Consider the following 17,803-nt stretch of genomic DNA (forward strand, 5'->3'; position numbering starts at 1 on the left):
GCCGCGGGGCGATTTGCTGAATAAGCAGTTACCCTCCGTGCGACAAACCTCTCGCGTTTGAGTCCCCGTAGCCGATCCTCGTGCGATGGAAATCCTTCCTCCAGGTTCCGGAGCACCCCACTATTGCTGGAAATTCCTAACAAGATATCCTTTAGCCGTCCTGACTTGTCATACTCCCACACAGTGAAGCAGCACACGGGGGTAATGCACTCCCCTCGCCGCCATCTTCCAAATCCCCGAGAATGATTTCTTACATGACATGGAGTCTCAAGGTAAAATGGAGTCTGTTTGGTCATTGTCCATATAGCCTGACCCAACAGTCCAAAGTTCCAGAGTGATAAAGTATTACTCTTAAAATGGGGCAGAAGGAGAAAGAGGACTTGACTAAAATTAACTCTAGGGACCATAGTTTCTCCTACAATATAAGTCTGTGGAGATGGCTATGGCTATTGAAGAGTAATTGTAATAGCCTGAGATTCAAAGTTTGCATGATGCTAAATAATTTGTGATTTTTCTTACATAGCTCATGGCAGAACTTCTGAAACAGTTTGTTATTTTCAACGACATAATCATAGCTTTGCAAAGTTCCTTCCCCCTTACTCTCCAACCCCTGCCCCAGCTCTGTAAGTCTAAAGTGTACTCAAATATATTCTCTTTACATGACGGAAAGAAATAGGAGGTATGCTCCCTGCTTGATACATGGGAATGCTGAGGCCTTGTGAGCAGAGTAATTCATTTAGTATCACACCTTGAGTGAGAGGCATAGTGGAGACCTCTCCCAGGCCTCTTCTTCATTGAACACACCAACTACAGCTTTTGAATTCAGGATAAAGGTTTTTGAATCAGGGACAGCCTGTCTTAATCCGCATTCCAGAATGCAACAGTCTCTACCTTCTTGGCACTGTAATCACCACCATCCAGTCTTTGGATTATCCTGGGAACTATGAAAACCAACAGGGTCATCTGATTATAAAGGGACTGAATTGACTGGCAGACAACAGGACAGAAACGGCAAGTGGCAAGTTGGCAGATAATTCTGCAGGGATACCAGGGCCAAGCAGCAGCTGTCATAGTGTAGTGGTTGGGTTCATTTTCCAAAGCTCCAAGTTTTCCTTAGCAACAAAATATAAACAATTCCCTTGGCTAATATTAGAGTTTGATAGTGTCTGCCTTTGCTTTTCTTGCTTTTCTCCTCCCCCAGCAGCCCTGAATTTTAAATTAGTTTTATGGCCTTACTTTTCTTTATAGAAATGGCTTTAATAGTTTTTCTCCACAAGAAGCTAAAATTGCTTGTCTCTCCCAAATAGCCCAAATTATATGTGACTCTGCTTTGCTTCTCAGGATATGGTCACTACTGGTTGGGTCACATACACCACCCATATTCAACCCCCTTCTTGAATCTCTTATGGTGTTGTAAGCTAGGTAGTTAATCCTGCTAACATGAGGCTGTCAACAGATTAATTTGGCATTGTCTTTGAGATGTTAGAAATATATACCAACCAACTAAACTCTTGAGTCATGGTTTTTATCATGTGTTCATCCCTATCCCAAGCTGTAGACAGTTATCAATTCAAAAAAGTACTCTAGAGAAGAGATTTCACAGACTTCTCTTAATCTCTCTTTTGTTGTTGTTGTTGTTGTTGTTGTCAAGTGAGTGTTTTCTTTATCTTGAGGTCTGCAGCGATGCTGAATTTACCAATTTAATTTACTAAATAAATTTCTCTACTCACATGATTATTCTCTAAGTATGAATATATTGAACAGGAAGAGAGTGAAATATATATGGTAGTAGGTACATTTTCTATTGTGAGTAAAATATTATCAAACAGCATCTCATGTTACAGAGAAATCTTAAGTGAAAGGGAGAGTCAACTGATAAGGCAGATTTCATTGTCTTATTTTAGGAAATTGCCACAGGGACTCCACAATCTTCAGCAACCACTACCCTGATGGCTCAGCAGCCATCAACATCACGACAACATCCTCCACCCACAAGAAGATTATAGCTTGCTTAAGGCTCAGATGATTAGCAAGTTGTCATTTTGGAAGTCTCTGGGTTGTTAATACAATTGGATTATGCTCCAAACAGTTCTGGAATAGAAAGAAAAGTGATCCACTGCTTGGGGCCCCCAGTCCTTAGGTAGCAGAATGACAAGAAGCTTCACCAGGCTAAAGACACCATACAGACAGAACTGCCTTTAGTGTTAAATCTTTTAAATTTGAATTTTTTCTTCAGAACATGACTGTTTTTGAAATGATAATGATGATAAGTTGCTACCTGAGGGACTGGGCTACCCATGGGCCACTGTAAAAGGCCGGACTCTGTGGGCAGTGCACAGAATTGATTAAGAAAATTCCACTTCAGCCTCTTACTTGCCGTGTGATTTGGGGTAAATCAGGTTCCCTTTCTGACCCGTTCCTCATATGTAAAAGAGGGATAGCCGTGCCTACTTTTGTAAACTTGTTGTAGGAATCAAATAATTCATGTATGACCCAAATGTTCCCAAGCCTATCTCATGGGCTATTTTGAGGATTAAAAGAAGCATACTATGTAAAAGTTCTTCTCAAACTTTAAAATAATTTAGGGATATGTACACATAATAACTAGTTATATTGCTACCAGTAAAATGCTTTGCGGACTTTCATTAAGATCTGTGTCTAACTTCAGCAGAGCCAAGATCTACTCCCAGAGTGTTAACTATTGCTACTATTTTAGATTTCAGGTTGTTTTATTTAATTTTTAAACCCTATATATTATAGGGATCCTGTATCTCAATGTTTTAAGACTGTGTTCTTCTTTTAAGCCCACTTGTCTTGCATTTTATCTCCTTATCTATTATAGGCATACCTCAGACATAGTACAGGTTTGGTTCCAGACCACCTCGATGAAGTGAATATTGTAAAAAGGCAAATGTTTTGGATTCCCAGTGCATATAAACACTATGTTTATACTGTATTATAGTCTGTTAAGTGTGCAATAGCATTATGTTTAAAAAACCAAAATACATACCTTAATTTTAAAATATTTTATTGCTAAAAAATGCAATGGATTTTCTGAGCCTTTAGCAAGTCATAATCTTTTTGCAGATGGAGGGTCTTGTCTTGATGTTGAGGGCTGCTGACTGGTCAGAGTGGTGGTTGCTGAAGACTGGGGTCATTATGACACTTTCCTAAAATAAGACAATGAAATTTGCCTCATCAATTGACTCTTCCTTTCATGAAAGATTTCTTAGAAGAGTGAGATGTTGTTTGATAGTATTTTACCTACCATAGAACTTTCCACATTGGAGTCTGTCCTCTCAACCCTACCCCTGATTTGTTAGCTAAGTTTATGTAAGATTCTGAATCCTTTAATTTCAGCAGTGGTTGCAGCATCTTCACCAGGAGTAGACTCCATCTGAAGAAACTGTTTCCTTTGCTCATTCATAAGAAGCTCCTCATCTATATAAGTTTTGTTGTGAGAGGCAGCAGTTCAGTCTCTTTCTCTGCTTTTAACTCTGGTTCTCTTACAATTTCCAACGCATCTGTAAATTGAAAACTTGAACCTTTCAAAGTCATCCATGAGGGTCAGAATCAGCTTCTTCCAGACTCCTATTAATGTTGATATTTCAACCTCCTTCCATGAATCATCATTGTTCTTAAATGGTATCTGAAATGGTGAATACTTTCCAGATGGTTTTCAATTTACTTTGCCCAGATCTATCAGAGGAATCACCATCTATGACAGCTGTAGCCTTATGAAATGTATTTCTTAAATAATAAGACTTGACAGTAAAAATTACTTTTTGATCTATGGGCTGCAGAATGGGTGTTGTGTTAACGGTCATGAAACAACATTAATCTCTATGTGTATTTCCATCAGAGCTGGTGGGTAACTAAGTGCATTGTCAATGAGCAGTAATATTTTGAAAGGAATCTTTTCTTCTGAGTAGTAGGTCTCAGAGTAGTGGGCATAAAATATTTAGTAAGCTATGTTGTAAACACATGTGCTGTGTTGTTCCATTTAGGGAACACAGGCAGAGTAGATTCAGTATAGTTTATAAGGACCCTAGGATTTTCAGAATGGTAAATGAGTGTTGGTTTCAATTTAAAGGCACCAGATAGATAAATGCATTAGCTCCTAACAAGAGAGGCAGCCTGTTCTTTGAAGCTTTGAGCCAGGAATTGACTTCTCCTCTCTAGCTATGAATTTCATAGATGGTGTCTCCTTCCAATAAAAAGCTATTTCATCTGCATTGAAAATCTGTTGTTCAGCACAGCCATCGTCATCAATTATCTTAGCTGGATCTTGTAGATGATTTATTGCAGCTTCTACATCAGCACTGTGGCTTCACCTGCATTTTGATGTTATAGAAGTGGCTTCTCTCTTTAAACCTCCTGAACCAACCTCTGCAAGCTTCAGACTTTTCTTCTGCAACTTCCTCACCTCTCAGCCTTGCTAGAATGGAAGAAAGTTAGGGTCTTGCCCTAAATGATCCCCTGAAGGAATGCTGTGACCGGTTTGGTGTTCTATCCAGACCACTAAAATCTTCTCCATATCAGCAATAAGGCCGTTTCTCTTTCTTATCATTTCTAGGGTAGCACTTTTAATTTTCTTCAAAAACTTTTTCTTTGCATTCACAAATTGGCTAACTGGCACAAGAAACTAAGCTCTCAGACTTTCTCACTTTTAACAAACCTTTCTCACTAAGCTTGATCATTTCTAGCTTCTGATTTAAAGTGAAAGATACGTGACTTCCTTTCACTTGAACACTTAGAGGCCATGGTGGAGTTATTAATAGTTCTAATTTCATTGTTGTTACATCTCAGGGAAAAGGGAGGCCTGGGGAGAGGGAGAGAGATGGGAAATAGCCAGTGGGCAGAACAGTCAGAACACACACAACATTTGTCAATCAAGTTCACCATCTTATATAGGCCTGGTTATAGAGATCCAAAGAAATGTTACTGATCACAGATCACCATACAGATATAATCATCATGAAAAAATTTGAAATGTGATAATTAGCAAATTATGACACAGTGAAGTGAAATGAGCACACACTGTTGGAAAAATGGCTTACTCAAAGCAGGGTTGCCATAAACCTTCAATTTGTAAAAACCATAACATGTAAAGTGCAACAAAGCAAAATACAAGGAAACAAGATATGCCTATATTTACAATGTAACGCATTGTTGGGACATACTTCATGGATATCTAAGGGGAAAATCTTCTTCATGGTAATATAGTGCAACCATGTGCATATCTTCTGATGCCATTTCTTCCCTCACCAAGAGGTGTCCAGGAATCTTGGACATTTAGGCAACAGCTAGTGAGCTAAGCATGTGGATAATGGTAGCAACTGATTCTTGTAGAGATAGGGTTCCATATTGTTGTATCCACTGGGTTTTGTGTATTGCTGATTCTAAATATGTCTAGGTAAATGCATCTTAAAGATGTCTTTTAGTAACTTAAATGTTAATTGAGCTATAAGATTATAAGCAAGCATGTGTGGGTTCAATCCCTGACACAAAAACTAAAAGAAAAGAAAGCATTGTGATAGGTTTACTGACACTTCTTTAAAAAAAAAAAACAATAAACAAAGCAGTAATGCATCTTGTAACTAATTTTTAGATGTGTTTTAGGTGTGATAGAATGTGGTGCTATTTGTTTAGTAAGAATGAGGCTGGCAATCTATATTTAAAATCATGAAGTGGGCAATGAATGCATATGGAATTTCTTTTGAGGATGAAGCAACTCTTTTAGAATCATGGTAATTACCATTGAATGATATACTTGGGGGTTTAAAAATAACATCAGTATTGTTTAGCAATACTAATTCTGGGAAGGAAGACCTGGGTGCTGTCTCCTAAGAGTTAACTGTAATGAAATTTAGGGCCTTGAATTAAAAGTCTGCTACTCTTTTGCCATTTCTGTTGCTGAACATTGCCATTAAAACATAACCTCACTTCATTTTCCAGAGACAATGGCATTTGTCATGCAAGTCCTCAACAGTTTAGGAGGGGATGTTTAAAACAATCCACCCCTCAGGACTCTTGCACTTAGGAGAAAGGACAAGAGTTCATTCCCTGAGGCAGCAGAGCCTCTGGTTCTGCTCCCATTCCTCAGCCAATTCAGAGAGCAGTCACTTAACACCTGCTACTCAAAAGCCCTTATCAGCCATGTCTTCACAGTTAATCTCCTTCTGATAAAGTGATTCTTTTTTCAGAGCTGAATTAGTAACACATGGGAGGGGCCAAAATTGTGTGCCCTTATTCCCCCTCCCACTTCCTGTCTACCAGTTCATTTTCCCATATTAGCAAAAGACCACTGCTTTAAAAACAATCTCATAAAATGGGTTCTGGTGTTTACTGGGGAAGAACAACTAGAGGAGTGGCCACCTGTTTGTTGAAACTTGGACTTATGGGAATGCAGCTGCACAGGTGTGTGGCAAGGTGTGTCTGAAGTAGCTTTACCACATGTGGATTGATTTGATCTGGCAGTTGAGTGCCTTGCCATTCCTCATTTTATGAAAATCAGAAGCACAGGAAGTTGATCTGTGTGTTCCAGGGAATTGAGACAAGCCTCTGCCAAAGTTTCCTAATACTCAGTATTTGAAGGCTAACTTGGATATTCTGAACTGAGACTTCAGCAAGTGCTTGACATGGAATGGCAGAAGCAACAGGTAAAAAAAAAAAATTCTGCCTGACAGCTTAGATATTCTGTATATATGTTTGTACTCTGTCCTCCTTTTCTGATGGTTCTTTGGGAAGCTGACTTGTTGCATAGATTGTTTTAGTGTTGTGACTGGAGGAGAAGGAGAAGGTAGGTAGGAGGAATAAGATACGAAGTGTTCAGAATAACTGCTTTTGGAACTTCTTTTTTTTTCTTCATATTCTTAATGAATTTAAACATGTGCTTTGATCTAAGAATCAGACCAAAGAGGTTGAGGTTACAGAAGACAATTAAGAAATTCAAGAAGTAGGATCTCTCTCTCTCTCTCTCTCTTTAATTTTTATTAGTTACCGATGGACCTTTATTTATTTATTTGTTTATATGTTGTGCTGAGAATCGAACCCAGGGCCTCACACATGCTAGGCAAGCGCTCTACCACTAAGCATAACCCCAGCCCCAAATTTTCTCCTTTTAAGAGGAAATTGGTATTGGTACTATTATTCTTAAATTGGATGGTAAGAATACGCAGGTAGTGATTGTATTCTTTTTTGTTTTAAATTTTTCATACTATATATTTTAAATAAAAATTGTCAGGTATTTAGAGAAATTAGAGAAGCTGGTTTATATAGGTGAAGGGCACTTTGCAAACTGAACTGGACTTTGAAGAAGAAATTATAAAATGAAGAGGGGAATTTATTGAGGTCTGTGTAAAAGCTGTTTATTTACCACAAACTTTACAATCAGATGAATATTGATGAAAGTAAACATTTTTCTCCATCTATAAGATGAGAAGCTTCCTAATTGATCTTGTATATGCAGAGGACCAGTTTCCGAGCAAAATTCAAAATCATGCTAAGCCAGGCAGTCTCGAAAATCCTGCTGACAATTATTAGTCATTTTAGTCCTGTAGAGAGAATACTCATCAGGTTCTTCTAAAAATGTTTGTTTACTTATACAAGGTCTTGCTATGTTGCTGAGACTGTCTTTCAACTCCTTATCCTCCTGTCTCAGCCTCCCCAAGCCACTATGGCGACCTTTCATCAGGCTCTGAATTCACCTTACCCAGAACTGTACTATTCTCCCTATCCTTCTCATCCTTTTCTTTCTACTCTTCCTGTATTTTATAGCCTTAGTAATTGCATCAGCTTACCCAGATATAAAACTTAGACATTTCCTGAATTCATTCTACCTTAACAATCCTCTTCCTTTGTCCATTCGAAACCTTTTCCCTGGAATATGGTTCCCCCGCCCTCACCTTCTCTACTTAACACATTATTCATGCATAAGAACTCCCACAGATTAAACCCTACTGCTCACTATCCTGCTCCCCATCTCCAGGCTGAAATCAGATTTGTTCTTCAGTAGTACTGTTATTCCGACTAGTTTAATCAGATAAATAATATGTTGTTGCTCTTCATTCACTACACTGTGAACTTTGTGGTGCTGCTTTTTCTGTAGGGTTTTCTTCTCACCACAGAGCCTAATACATAGATGTGTCAATGTTGAATAACATTTTCTTAAATGAAAATAAGCCCTGTGTTATAATCATCTATGTCCATAAGATGGCAGCAGAGGAATGTCAATTGATCTTGGTGCATTGCTCCTGAAGTCCCTGTTTTGTGTTTGAATCAGTTTTCAGATGAGCTTTATCTCCCCCATTCCATTTTAAGTGTATTGATATAAGAAGTGCAAATATTTTCTGAAATGTGGAGGCCCTTTGTGAACTTCCACTCTGGTGCTTCTTCAAAATAGAGAAGCAGGCACAAGGTTAAAAAGAAAAAACAAAAAACTTCCCTGGATTGCAAGAAGGATACCTCATTTACCCTTAAGCAAAGCATACAACTTATGCCTTCTCAGGCAAGCCATGTAACTCCCCTAGTCCTGAGTTTCTTAATTGGCAATTTGGTGACGTTAGGAGATCTATAGATAATATTGGATTCTAAAAATCACAGAATTCCAAACCATCAGTGACTCTCACCATTTGTGTGCTCCATGTTGTGCTAAGAACAGTGGGTTATGATAAGAAAGGCATATGCCCCACGTTGTACCATCAAGATTCAGTACATCAGGGCTGGGGTTGTGACTCAGTGGTAAAGCACTTGCCTAGAATGGGTTTGATTCTCAGCATCACATACAGATAAATAAAAGTCCACCAACAACTGAAAAAAAATTTTTAATCTAAAATAAAAATATTTAATAATCAAATTTATACATAGCAAACCATGAGTACTTATTAGAGAATAATACATCCTTGAGTGCAAAATTGCATTCAGGTAGGTATGTTAGGAGTTCAGAGAAGGTGAGTGGTATAGAATGGAGTGTCTAGGTAGCAGGGTGCAGTGGTACATGCCTGTAATACCAGAGACTTGGAGAACCAAGTGAGAGGTTGTCTTACAGGCCACCTGTCCAGTTTTGGGTAAGGATGCTGGGTTAAGAAGTTTACCGTTGGGAGAGTTCTAGAGTATTGGGTATGTATATTTCTATTTAAAGAAGTTTTGAAAAATTGGAATTAGCTGACAGCAATTGCATGAATCATTTCTGATTCTACTTTAAACAATTCATTTTCTTCCTTAGAGTCTCTTAGATAACCCTGGGCAATATACTGACCCAGTTCTTTAATTTATTTCCTCTTAGGAAATCTTAGTCTTCTAACCTGAAAGGGAAATAGGATACGATTCACAATCCCTGTGCACTTGTGCTGAAAATGGGTTACTGATCATTGACATGTAAATAAAATACAGTAATAGCTGAAAGATCCCTCAAGAACCAAGTTCCTTTATAATGAAGCTGATGGTATTTAAAAGAAACCACTTGGCACACAAAATTCATAAATAATGGGAAGCAAAACTGTAAGCTTAGCTTTATCTATGACACAGATTTCCCTGTGTAAAGACCATTTGTCCTTGACAGGTGCTTGTCTTTCCCATCTTGATGGAACTCACCTTTAGCCCTGCACTGCCCTCTGGTGTTGCCATATTTCACTTTTTCCCCTGCTGTTAGTCTTTGAAAGTCCTCTAATTTGCCAGGCACAGAGGTAGTGGTGCATGCCTATAATCTCAGAGGCTCAGAAGCCAAGGCAAGAGGATTCCAAGTTCAAGGTCAGCCTCCAAAATTTAGTGAGACCCCTGTCTCAAAATAAAGAAAGGGCTGGGGATGTGACTCAGTAATAAAACACCTCTGCGATCAATCCCTTATACAGAAAAGTTGGGGGGACTCTAATTTCACTTTATCCACTTCCTGACCTCCTTTTCGCTCTTCTATTAGAAGAGAAATTCTGCCACACCTGCATATCCAGTGAAATTGCTCTGCTAAATGGTCCTGTGAAGATCCTTGTATCAGATTTCGTGGTCACTTCATCTTTTACCTTGAACTTTCAGCAACATTTTATAATTTTGACTATTACTTTCTTAAATTTTTATTCTACCATGGCCTCTCTGATACCATTCTTTCCTGGATTACTTCTGTCTTTTCTGATTGCTTCTCCTTTGTGTCCCTTCTTAGCTGTTTTTCCTCTGTAACATCTTTAAACATCATTCTATAAGCGTCCTTTGTTTCTCTGTCTGTGACTCTCCCCAGCTGACCTTATCCACTCCAGTTGCTTCAGTAGTCATTTCAGTCTCTTGTCTCAAGTCCAGACTTCTCTCCCATTCTTCATAAAATGGCATGTAAAGAGCTCAGGATAGTGCCTGACTTCTAGTGAGTATTCCATGACAAGCCATTTGAGACCATTATTTTTCTTCCCCTCTTATTTCTTTGTGTAAAGAATAGTTACAGGTTTGCATTTCTTTAAGGGTTTTTCAAGTCCTCTTTGGAAAGAGGGTATAAACAAAATAAACCAAATAAGTCTTCCCTCTGACCTTTAAAAGGCAAGAAAAAAAGTCATGTTTAAAAAAAAAAAAAAAAAGAAAATCTTTGTTTATGGTCCTGCATAAGTGTCACCCATTTGGGAAACTTGGAGATCAAACTAGAAACCTTTTCCATCTCCACTACTCACCTTTAATCTGTCACCAAGTCCTGCCATTCTCAAGAATCCATCAAGTCCCTGTCTCCTCTGTACCTGCACTGTCCAGTTGTTTCAGGCCTCCCAGCCTAGACCTTTGGCCTTCTTCCCCTCAGAGCAACCCCCAACCACGCCCCACAGCCAGTCCACCCTCACAGTGCCACAGCAGGGATTGTTGTTCCTGCTAGGTCACTGTCTACTACTTAAAATCTGAGAAGGTGGCCCCAGGAATTGTTGTACCCCCTTGTTTTCTAGGAAGCCACTTGTTCTACTCAGATCACCTCACTGTGATGTTTTATTCCTGAGTCTCCCAGCCAGTATCAAGTTTCCTCTCCAGAGCACTATTTGTGGCATTTTGCTGTCTTCAATTTTAATTATCACTACTTAATATGTTCATCTTCCCCACAAGATCCAGTTTTCAGGCAAACCTTCAAACCTTCATTTTTTATAAGTCAAAAACGGCAAGATGGGAAGATGGCTGAATATGAAAAAAATGAATCGACATACTATTGACTAAACTTTAAAAATGGCAAATAAGCAACTATTTGGTTGGAGATTGGGGCCAACCTTAGGACAAAACTAATAGCCCAGATTCTGAATTTTTTTCATAACTTAATCCAGTAATTGTTTTGGAATACCTAACCTAGGGCAGGCTCAGTGCTCAGTATTGGTAATGTAATGACAAAGAGTGGTCTCCACCTTCCTGGGACTTGATCACAGTGGCAAGCACTGGTTAGAATATAAGGAATTTCATTCACTAGATCTTAAAGCCCCCCCCCCCCCCGTTTTTGTTTTTATAATCTACAATCTATTGTAGTAGCCAATGTCTAACTTAGTGGGCTAAGGTAATTGTTATATTACATATTATTTTTAAATTTGAATGAAAATTCTATGCATTTCTTCAATAGTATATTTTAATTTTTTTTTTTTTCTGCAATTAAAAAAAAATCCCTTAGCTGGTGGGAAGTGATGGCTATAAAGTGGCATGAGGGAATTAGAGGGATGATGGAACTATCCTCTATCTTGATTATGGTGATACAATACATGGGACTGTGTGCATTTGCTAAAACTCTCAGACCAATATACTAAAAAGGGCAAATTTTCCTGCATGTAAATTATGTCATAGGAAACATGACTTTAAACAGTGTCACTGAGTTTTGACTTAAAAACTCAAAAAGTTAAGTTAAAAAGTTTTAACACATAATCATTGCATATGTTTATCAGGTGCAGTGTGACATTTCAATACATGTGTACAATGCGTAATGATCAGACCAGGGCAAATGGTGTATCTCTCACCTCAGACATTTATCATTTCTTTGTGTCAGAAATATTCAAAATTCGTCTATTAACTATTTTGAAGTGTTCAATTAATTGTTTTGAATCATGGTTATCCTACTACTCTGTGATTCCTCCCATGCAGCTGTACCACCCCTGTACACATCAGCCATCTCTTCCCACTCTCCTTCCTCCACCCACAGTCTTAATTAAAGGACTTTGATACATCTGCAAAGTATAGGTGATTGGAAAATTAAGTTAATAGACCTATAGGCCTCCTCTGAAGGTAAATCTGGTTTACCTTCTAGACCCTGCCCCCTTTAATCTGAGCTAAGATAAAGTACAGAAATCCTTGATACTGTTAGCAAATTTTGTGTACATGTAAGTACTTTTATTCTGGGAAAGAGTTACAGTTTTTATCTGATTGTTAAAGGTATTAGTGTTTAGTACAGGTTAAGAACCACAGGTATGGGAGCTTTTCCTACTCCCCCGATCCCCGTACTCCCCCAACACTCTCCCCCGCTTTTTTTTTTTCCCCCTAATAAAGGCCATGCTAGTGATTATAGCAGCTAGAAAGTAATTTCTAGGAGCTGGTGAGAGTAGAGGAGTCTGTAAATCTATTAGTCTTTAAGTTTTCCACATTGTGAAATATGAATGTCTCTCTGTTATATGTATCTTTTCGGCTTGCAAGAGTTCTTTTTATATTAATGATCACTTTTCAGGGTTAAAGGTTTGTTAACCTTAACTCTTAAAAAGTTCATTTACAAAATTATCCACCATAACTATATTTTAAGTAGAAAATAAAAATTACATTTTCACCTACAGTAATATTACTGCTAAAATATTTATAAGTTGTTTGAGATATAGTGTTATTATACTTATTCTTTTTTTTAATTATTAAACATTACAAATACCAAGTTAGTTTGATCAGGTCCCAATGTTTTGCCAAATTGCTTGTTCTTTTTAAATAAACTATTGAAAATATATGGCATAAGCCCCTGTAGACCCTGATCTCATCTCTTAACACCCTCTCTACCAGGTAGTCACCATCTGAATATAAATATCCTGAATTTGATATTTATCATTCTTAAACTTATTGTTGTTATTATTTTATTTATGCACACACAAATATTTTTTACATTTTTACACTTTGCATACATTATTTTGAAACTTACTGTTTTTACCCAGCATTCACCTTAAATGCTTATTTTAGTCTATCTTTTCTTTTTTTTTTCCTGTGTTAAGGTCTTCTTTTTTCTAACATTAATGATGTTACTGCATACTTCTTGTTCATATTTCTTTGTATAAATGTGCAAGAGTTTCCTAAAGGGTATATATTTTCAAATCAATTTCTGGTCTGAAGAAGTGAGTATATATTGCTACCTTCTTTGTATCACTAACACTGTATGAAAGTTGCTAGTTCTTTCTACTTGACATAGTTGTTTTTTTAAAAAAATATTTTGCCAGTCTAAGGAAAATGTAGTCTTTTCTTCTTGTTTTAATTTGCATTTTCTTGACTAAAAGAAAATTAACCATAGAGTTGAATTTGTCCTGATCTCTTTTGTAATCAGTGATAAATATTTGAGATAGTTGGCCATGTCCAGTTGGTATAGCCTGTGGGTATGCAGTAAAGCAGCACTCACTGGCCTTGTGCATGAATCTGTTATTGTTGGCATCAGCAACACCTGCTCTGACCAGTGAACTAATTGTAAAGTGACCTACATAAGTAAAAGATTGTTTTTGTGAAAGTGGCTTTGGCACTTGAGGCTGGCATGTTTCTAATGGAACCAATCAATATTCCAAAAGAAAAGAATCAAGATGATATAGTATTTATCTAAGATACATCACAGAAACACCAGACTCCCAAAAGGAGTTCTCTGAGCCATAGTTTGGTGCTCTAGAACTTAGGGACTAGAGCAAGGATCAGCAAAATGATCTGAAAAGGACTAGATAGTAAATATTTGAAGCTTTACAAGCCATCTGGCTTTAGTTCCACCAGGGTAGAATGGCAAGCAGTGAGTATACAGCTCATCCACTGATTTATGTATCATCTAGGACTGCTTTGGCACTAGAAAGTCTGTAAAACCTAATGATTTATTACCTGGGTCTTTACAGAAAAAAAAATGTGCTGATCCCAATGCCTGCAAACTCAGTACTATTGGCATTTCAAGACAGATAATTCTGCCTAACCCTACCTTTGGGGAAAGAGAGGTCAAAATTGTCTCATTTTGAGAACTCTTGATTCACAGAATTCAGGAAATGCTGAGATTGACTGCAGGAAGTTTCCTCCTCCTCCTCCTGCTGGTCCTCTTCTTCACTTAAACCTCATCTCTGATGTCAGTGTTGAAATAGGTCAAAAAGACACACAAGCATTTGAATGCAATTATCCCAGACCATAAAATCAGTTCACATTTTGATATGTGACATATACTAGATCTAGAAATCTGTAGCTAGCTTATCAAATTTAGTAGTTCTTATAGCCTCCCTCTATGTAGATTTAACCCATTTATAGCAGATCTGAAATCTGTCCCTGCATTTCTCTCCTGTGTTTCCTTTTAATCTGTCTCTTCACCCACCCTTTAAATTTGCCAGCTGGCCAGGCCTGAGCCTCCTGTGAGGCAATGTTTATAGCTCACTTGGATGAATGCAGCAACTAGGATAGCCCAAGGGCAGATGAAATAGTATCCAGAACAAGAATGCTCTTTTGCGTACCTCCTTTTACATGAGGAATAATTCTCCCTCCCCTGTCTATCAGATGAGAAGTAGTATTGATTGGTTTGGTACGCTGTATAAAATATGCATCTAATGGAATGGTATCTTGGGAACTATTAGTAGCATTGGTTCTGCCGAGCCCCAAGATTTTGCCTTCCTCCCCATTTCTCCTCCCCTTCCTTCTCCTCCTCCTTTCTAGTAGCAGCTTCTTAGCAAATTACAGGCTTTGCCTCTGGGTTGCTGGATAGCAGTGGCAGTGCAAGCCTTTTCTAGTTTCCAAGGGAGACCGGGTGCTGAGACTGCAATCTTTCCCAGCAGCCACTTACCTTCCTTGCTCTTCGTCTCCACTCATCTCTTGACCTTCATTCTGCCATGCAGGCCTACGCAAGGAGGTAACAGTCTGTTTTCTTGGAGCTCTCTGTGTCAAAAGGGGCAAGAGGGAAAGAGGGGTGGTATGGGATAAGGCATGTGGAGACAGCAGAGTGCAAACATTGCAATTAGCAAAAAAGTAACTCTGAGTGTGCTGCATCAGTGAGCCTGTTCCTGTTTGTTGTATCTATAAATATCTTAAAGGTGGGAGCCCCAGAACAACCTCATAAAACTTAAAGGTACCACATAAAAAATGTAAGGTTACAGTAATATTGCCTCTGGGAAACACAGAAGAAAAGTGAGAACTTCGACAAGAAAATAAAATCAGTTGCTTTTAAACTTAGCTGGTGAATAAACTGTGTTCTCGACAAATTTTGTTAAGTTTATGTTGTATGAGTTGGATCTGATTTTCAGGTTTAAGAAAGGGGCTGACAATAAATATCTTTTAATTGGATTTTTCAGGACTTCAAGATTTTTTTTTTTTTTACAGTGTGGTATTCAGTAGATGTGTGTGGCTATTTAAGTTTAACTGAAATGAAATGAAAAATCAGTTTCTGTGTTGCACTAGCCACATTTTAAGTGCTCAGAAACCACACATGACTACTGGCTACCATATTGGGCTGTTCAGATATATAAATTTCCATTGTCACACAAAGTTCTGTTGCAAGTACAAAAGGAAATGGCATATGGAATATAGGAAATTTAGTATAGTAGGCCCTCTGTACCAATGGGTTCTGAATTGGTGGATTCAACCAACTGCAAATCAAAAACTAATCAGGGAAAAAAACTGCATCTCTTCTGAACATGCATAATTTTTTTCAGGTCAAAATTCTCTAAACAATACAATATAACTACTATTATCATAGCATTTACGTTGTATTAGGTATTGCAGATAATCTACACATGATTTAAAGTATATGGAAGGATGTTTGTAGATTATATGCAAGTGCTGCACCATTTTATAGATAGGACTTGAGCATTTGTGGATTTGGCATGGGGGAGAGTGTCCAACTGAACCAACCACCCCTCCCTACTCAGGGAAAATGTTTATTTGGCCAGACCAGTTAGTAAGCATTTTAACTGGAAGTTTTCAAGGACATTTGCCCAGAATCAGCATAAATATGGATTCACTGTGGCTTAAAGCTGAATGGGACCTTAAAAACTGTAGACCAACCCCTTTATTTTATAAATGAAGAAACCAAAGTCCCAAAAGATTAAGTCTTTTAAGGCAAACTTGTAATTGAAGTAGAATCCAGTTATCTGTTCTATTGTTCCATAGTATGAGCATCCCATTCCCAATTAGAGACAGTAAGTAAAACTTGAACTAAAACCTGACTGGTTTTAGTTCAACTAAATCAACTGCATCCTTCAAAGGAGAAGTTAGTCACTCTCTTCTTTGATACATATCATTTGTTTATGATGGACTTGTAGCATATAGATGGCAACCTCTGGAAATGTAAAAACCAGCTTTTCCAAAATACACCAGCCCCCCTGCAAAGACTGAAGCCTGACTTCCAGTCAGCTTAGTCTCAAAGTGGATTAAGGAAATTTGCCTCATCCCTGTGGTTCTCAAAGTATAAATGAGCATCATCAGCAGAGAAATAATTAGGAATGCAAATTCTTAGATTCCCACCCTAAACCCTACCAAAGCAGAACTTCTGGGGTTGTGGAATCTCTCCAAGTGATTCTGTGGCAAGTCAAAGTTTGAGAACTACTTTTACCTAATTGCTCTGAAGGATGACATCTTCTAGTGCTGTGAGTTAAAACTACATTTTTTCATTAATTGTATCTGCAGTTAATTCAAAAGTTACTAGCTATACCAGGAAATAAAACCGATTTACCAAAAGATCAAAAGAAAAAATAGATAATAGGACCAGATCAGATAGTGATATTATCAGACATGGACTTTAAAATAATTATGATTAATATATTCAAAAAAAATAAGATGGAGGATTTCACCAGAGGATTGCAATCTATTAAAAGAATCAAGTGGAAATTCTAAACTGAAAAATAACTGAAATTAGGAAATTCAATTGGTTAGTTTGCATCAAACCTGCCAAAGAGAGGATTAGATGGGACAGTAGCAAATATCCAGAATGAAATTTACAGAAATAAAAAGATATACAGAAAAAGATAATAAATACATGAAATGTGGCCAGTCAGGCCTAACATAAGATTATAGTCTCAGAAGAAGAGAACTAACTTTTTTCATGGAACACCATTTTGTAATGACTAATGATGACACTATGGTTATGGAGACATTTTCTTGAAAATGAACCAAGTGAGCCTGGTAAGTATTTGTTGCTAATCATAAAATTTAAACTTTTAAGCAAAAATTAGAATTTTAGAAAACTTGTATATGTCACTGTAATACTGACATCTTCCTATTATGTAGATTGTTCTAAGGTCAAAGGTGATATTAAGGAATGTCTTTTTTTAATTGTATAAATAAATGTGTCAGTATTAGGAAGATATGCATAACTAGGTACACTGATATTTTGCAAATGACTAATGGAGATATAATGTTACAAAATCATGTATATATATACTAAGATCCAAAGTGCAAGGTAGACCAATGCATCTTTTTTAAAAATATTTTTTAAATTGTAGATAGACACAATACCTTTATTTTGTATATTTAGCTTTTTTTTACATGGTGCTGGCGGTTGAACCTAGTGCCTCAGGAGTACTAGGGGAGTGCTCTACCACAGCTCCAGCCCAGACCAATGCATCTTAATGTAACAGAATATGAAAAGTCTCTTAATACATTTCAGATTCCACATTGGTATAGTATC

General features: G+C 37.6%; 1 protein-coding gene across 10 annotated transcripts in view; it reads left to right on the top strand.

The window, feature by feature from the left end:
- Window positions 1-17,803, top strand: part of Ppp1r12b (protein phosphatase 1 regulatory subunit 12B) — a 212,292-nt gene that overhangs the window by 101,950 nt on the left and 92,539 nt on the right. Inside the window, exon 1 of one of the 10 annotated variants that reach the window (XM_048809703.1) lies at window positions 4,622-6,420. The exons of the other annotated variants lie outside the window; for them this stretch is intronic. Coding sequence (XP_048665660.1) covers window positions 6,332-6,420 — 89 coding nt within the window. The 5' untranslated portion in view covers window positions 4,622-6,331. Of the gene's footprint in view, window positions 1-4,621; window positions 6,421-17,803 lie in introns of those variants that run through there. 10 annotated transcript variants of the gene reach the window in all.

This window comes from Marmota marmota, unplaced genomic scaffold (genome assembly GCF_001458135.2).
Source record: "Marmota marmota marmota unplaced genomic scaffold, marMar, whole genome shotgun sequence".
In the NCBI taxonomy this organism is placed as follows: domain Eukaryota; kingdom Metazoa; phylum Chordata; class Mammalia; order Rodentia; family Sciuridae; genus Marmota; species Marmota marmota.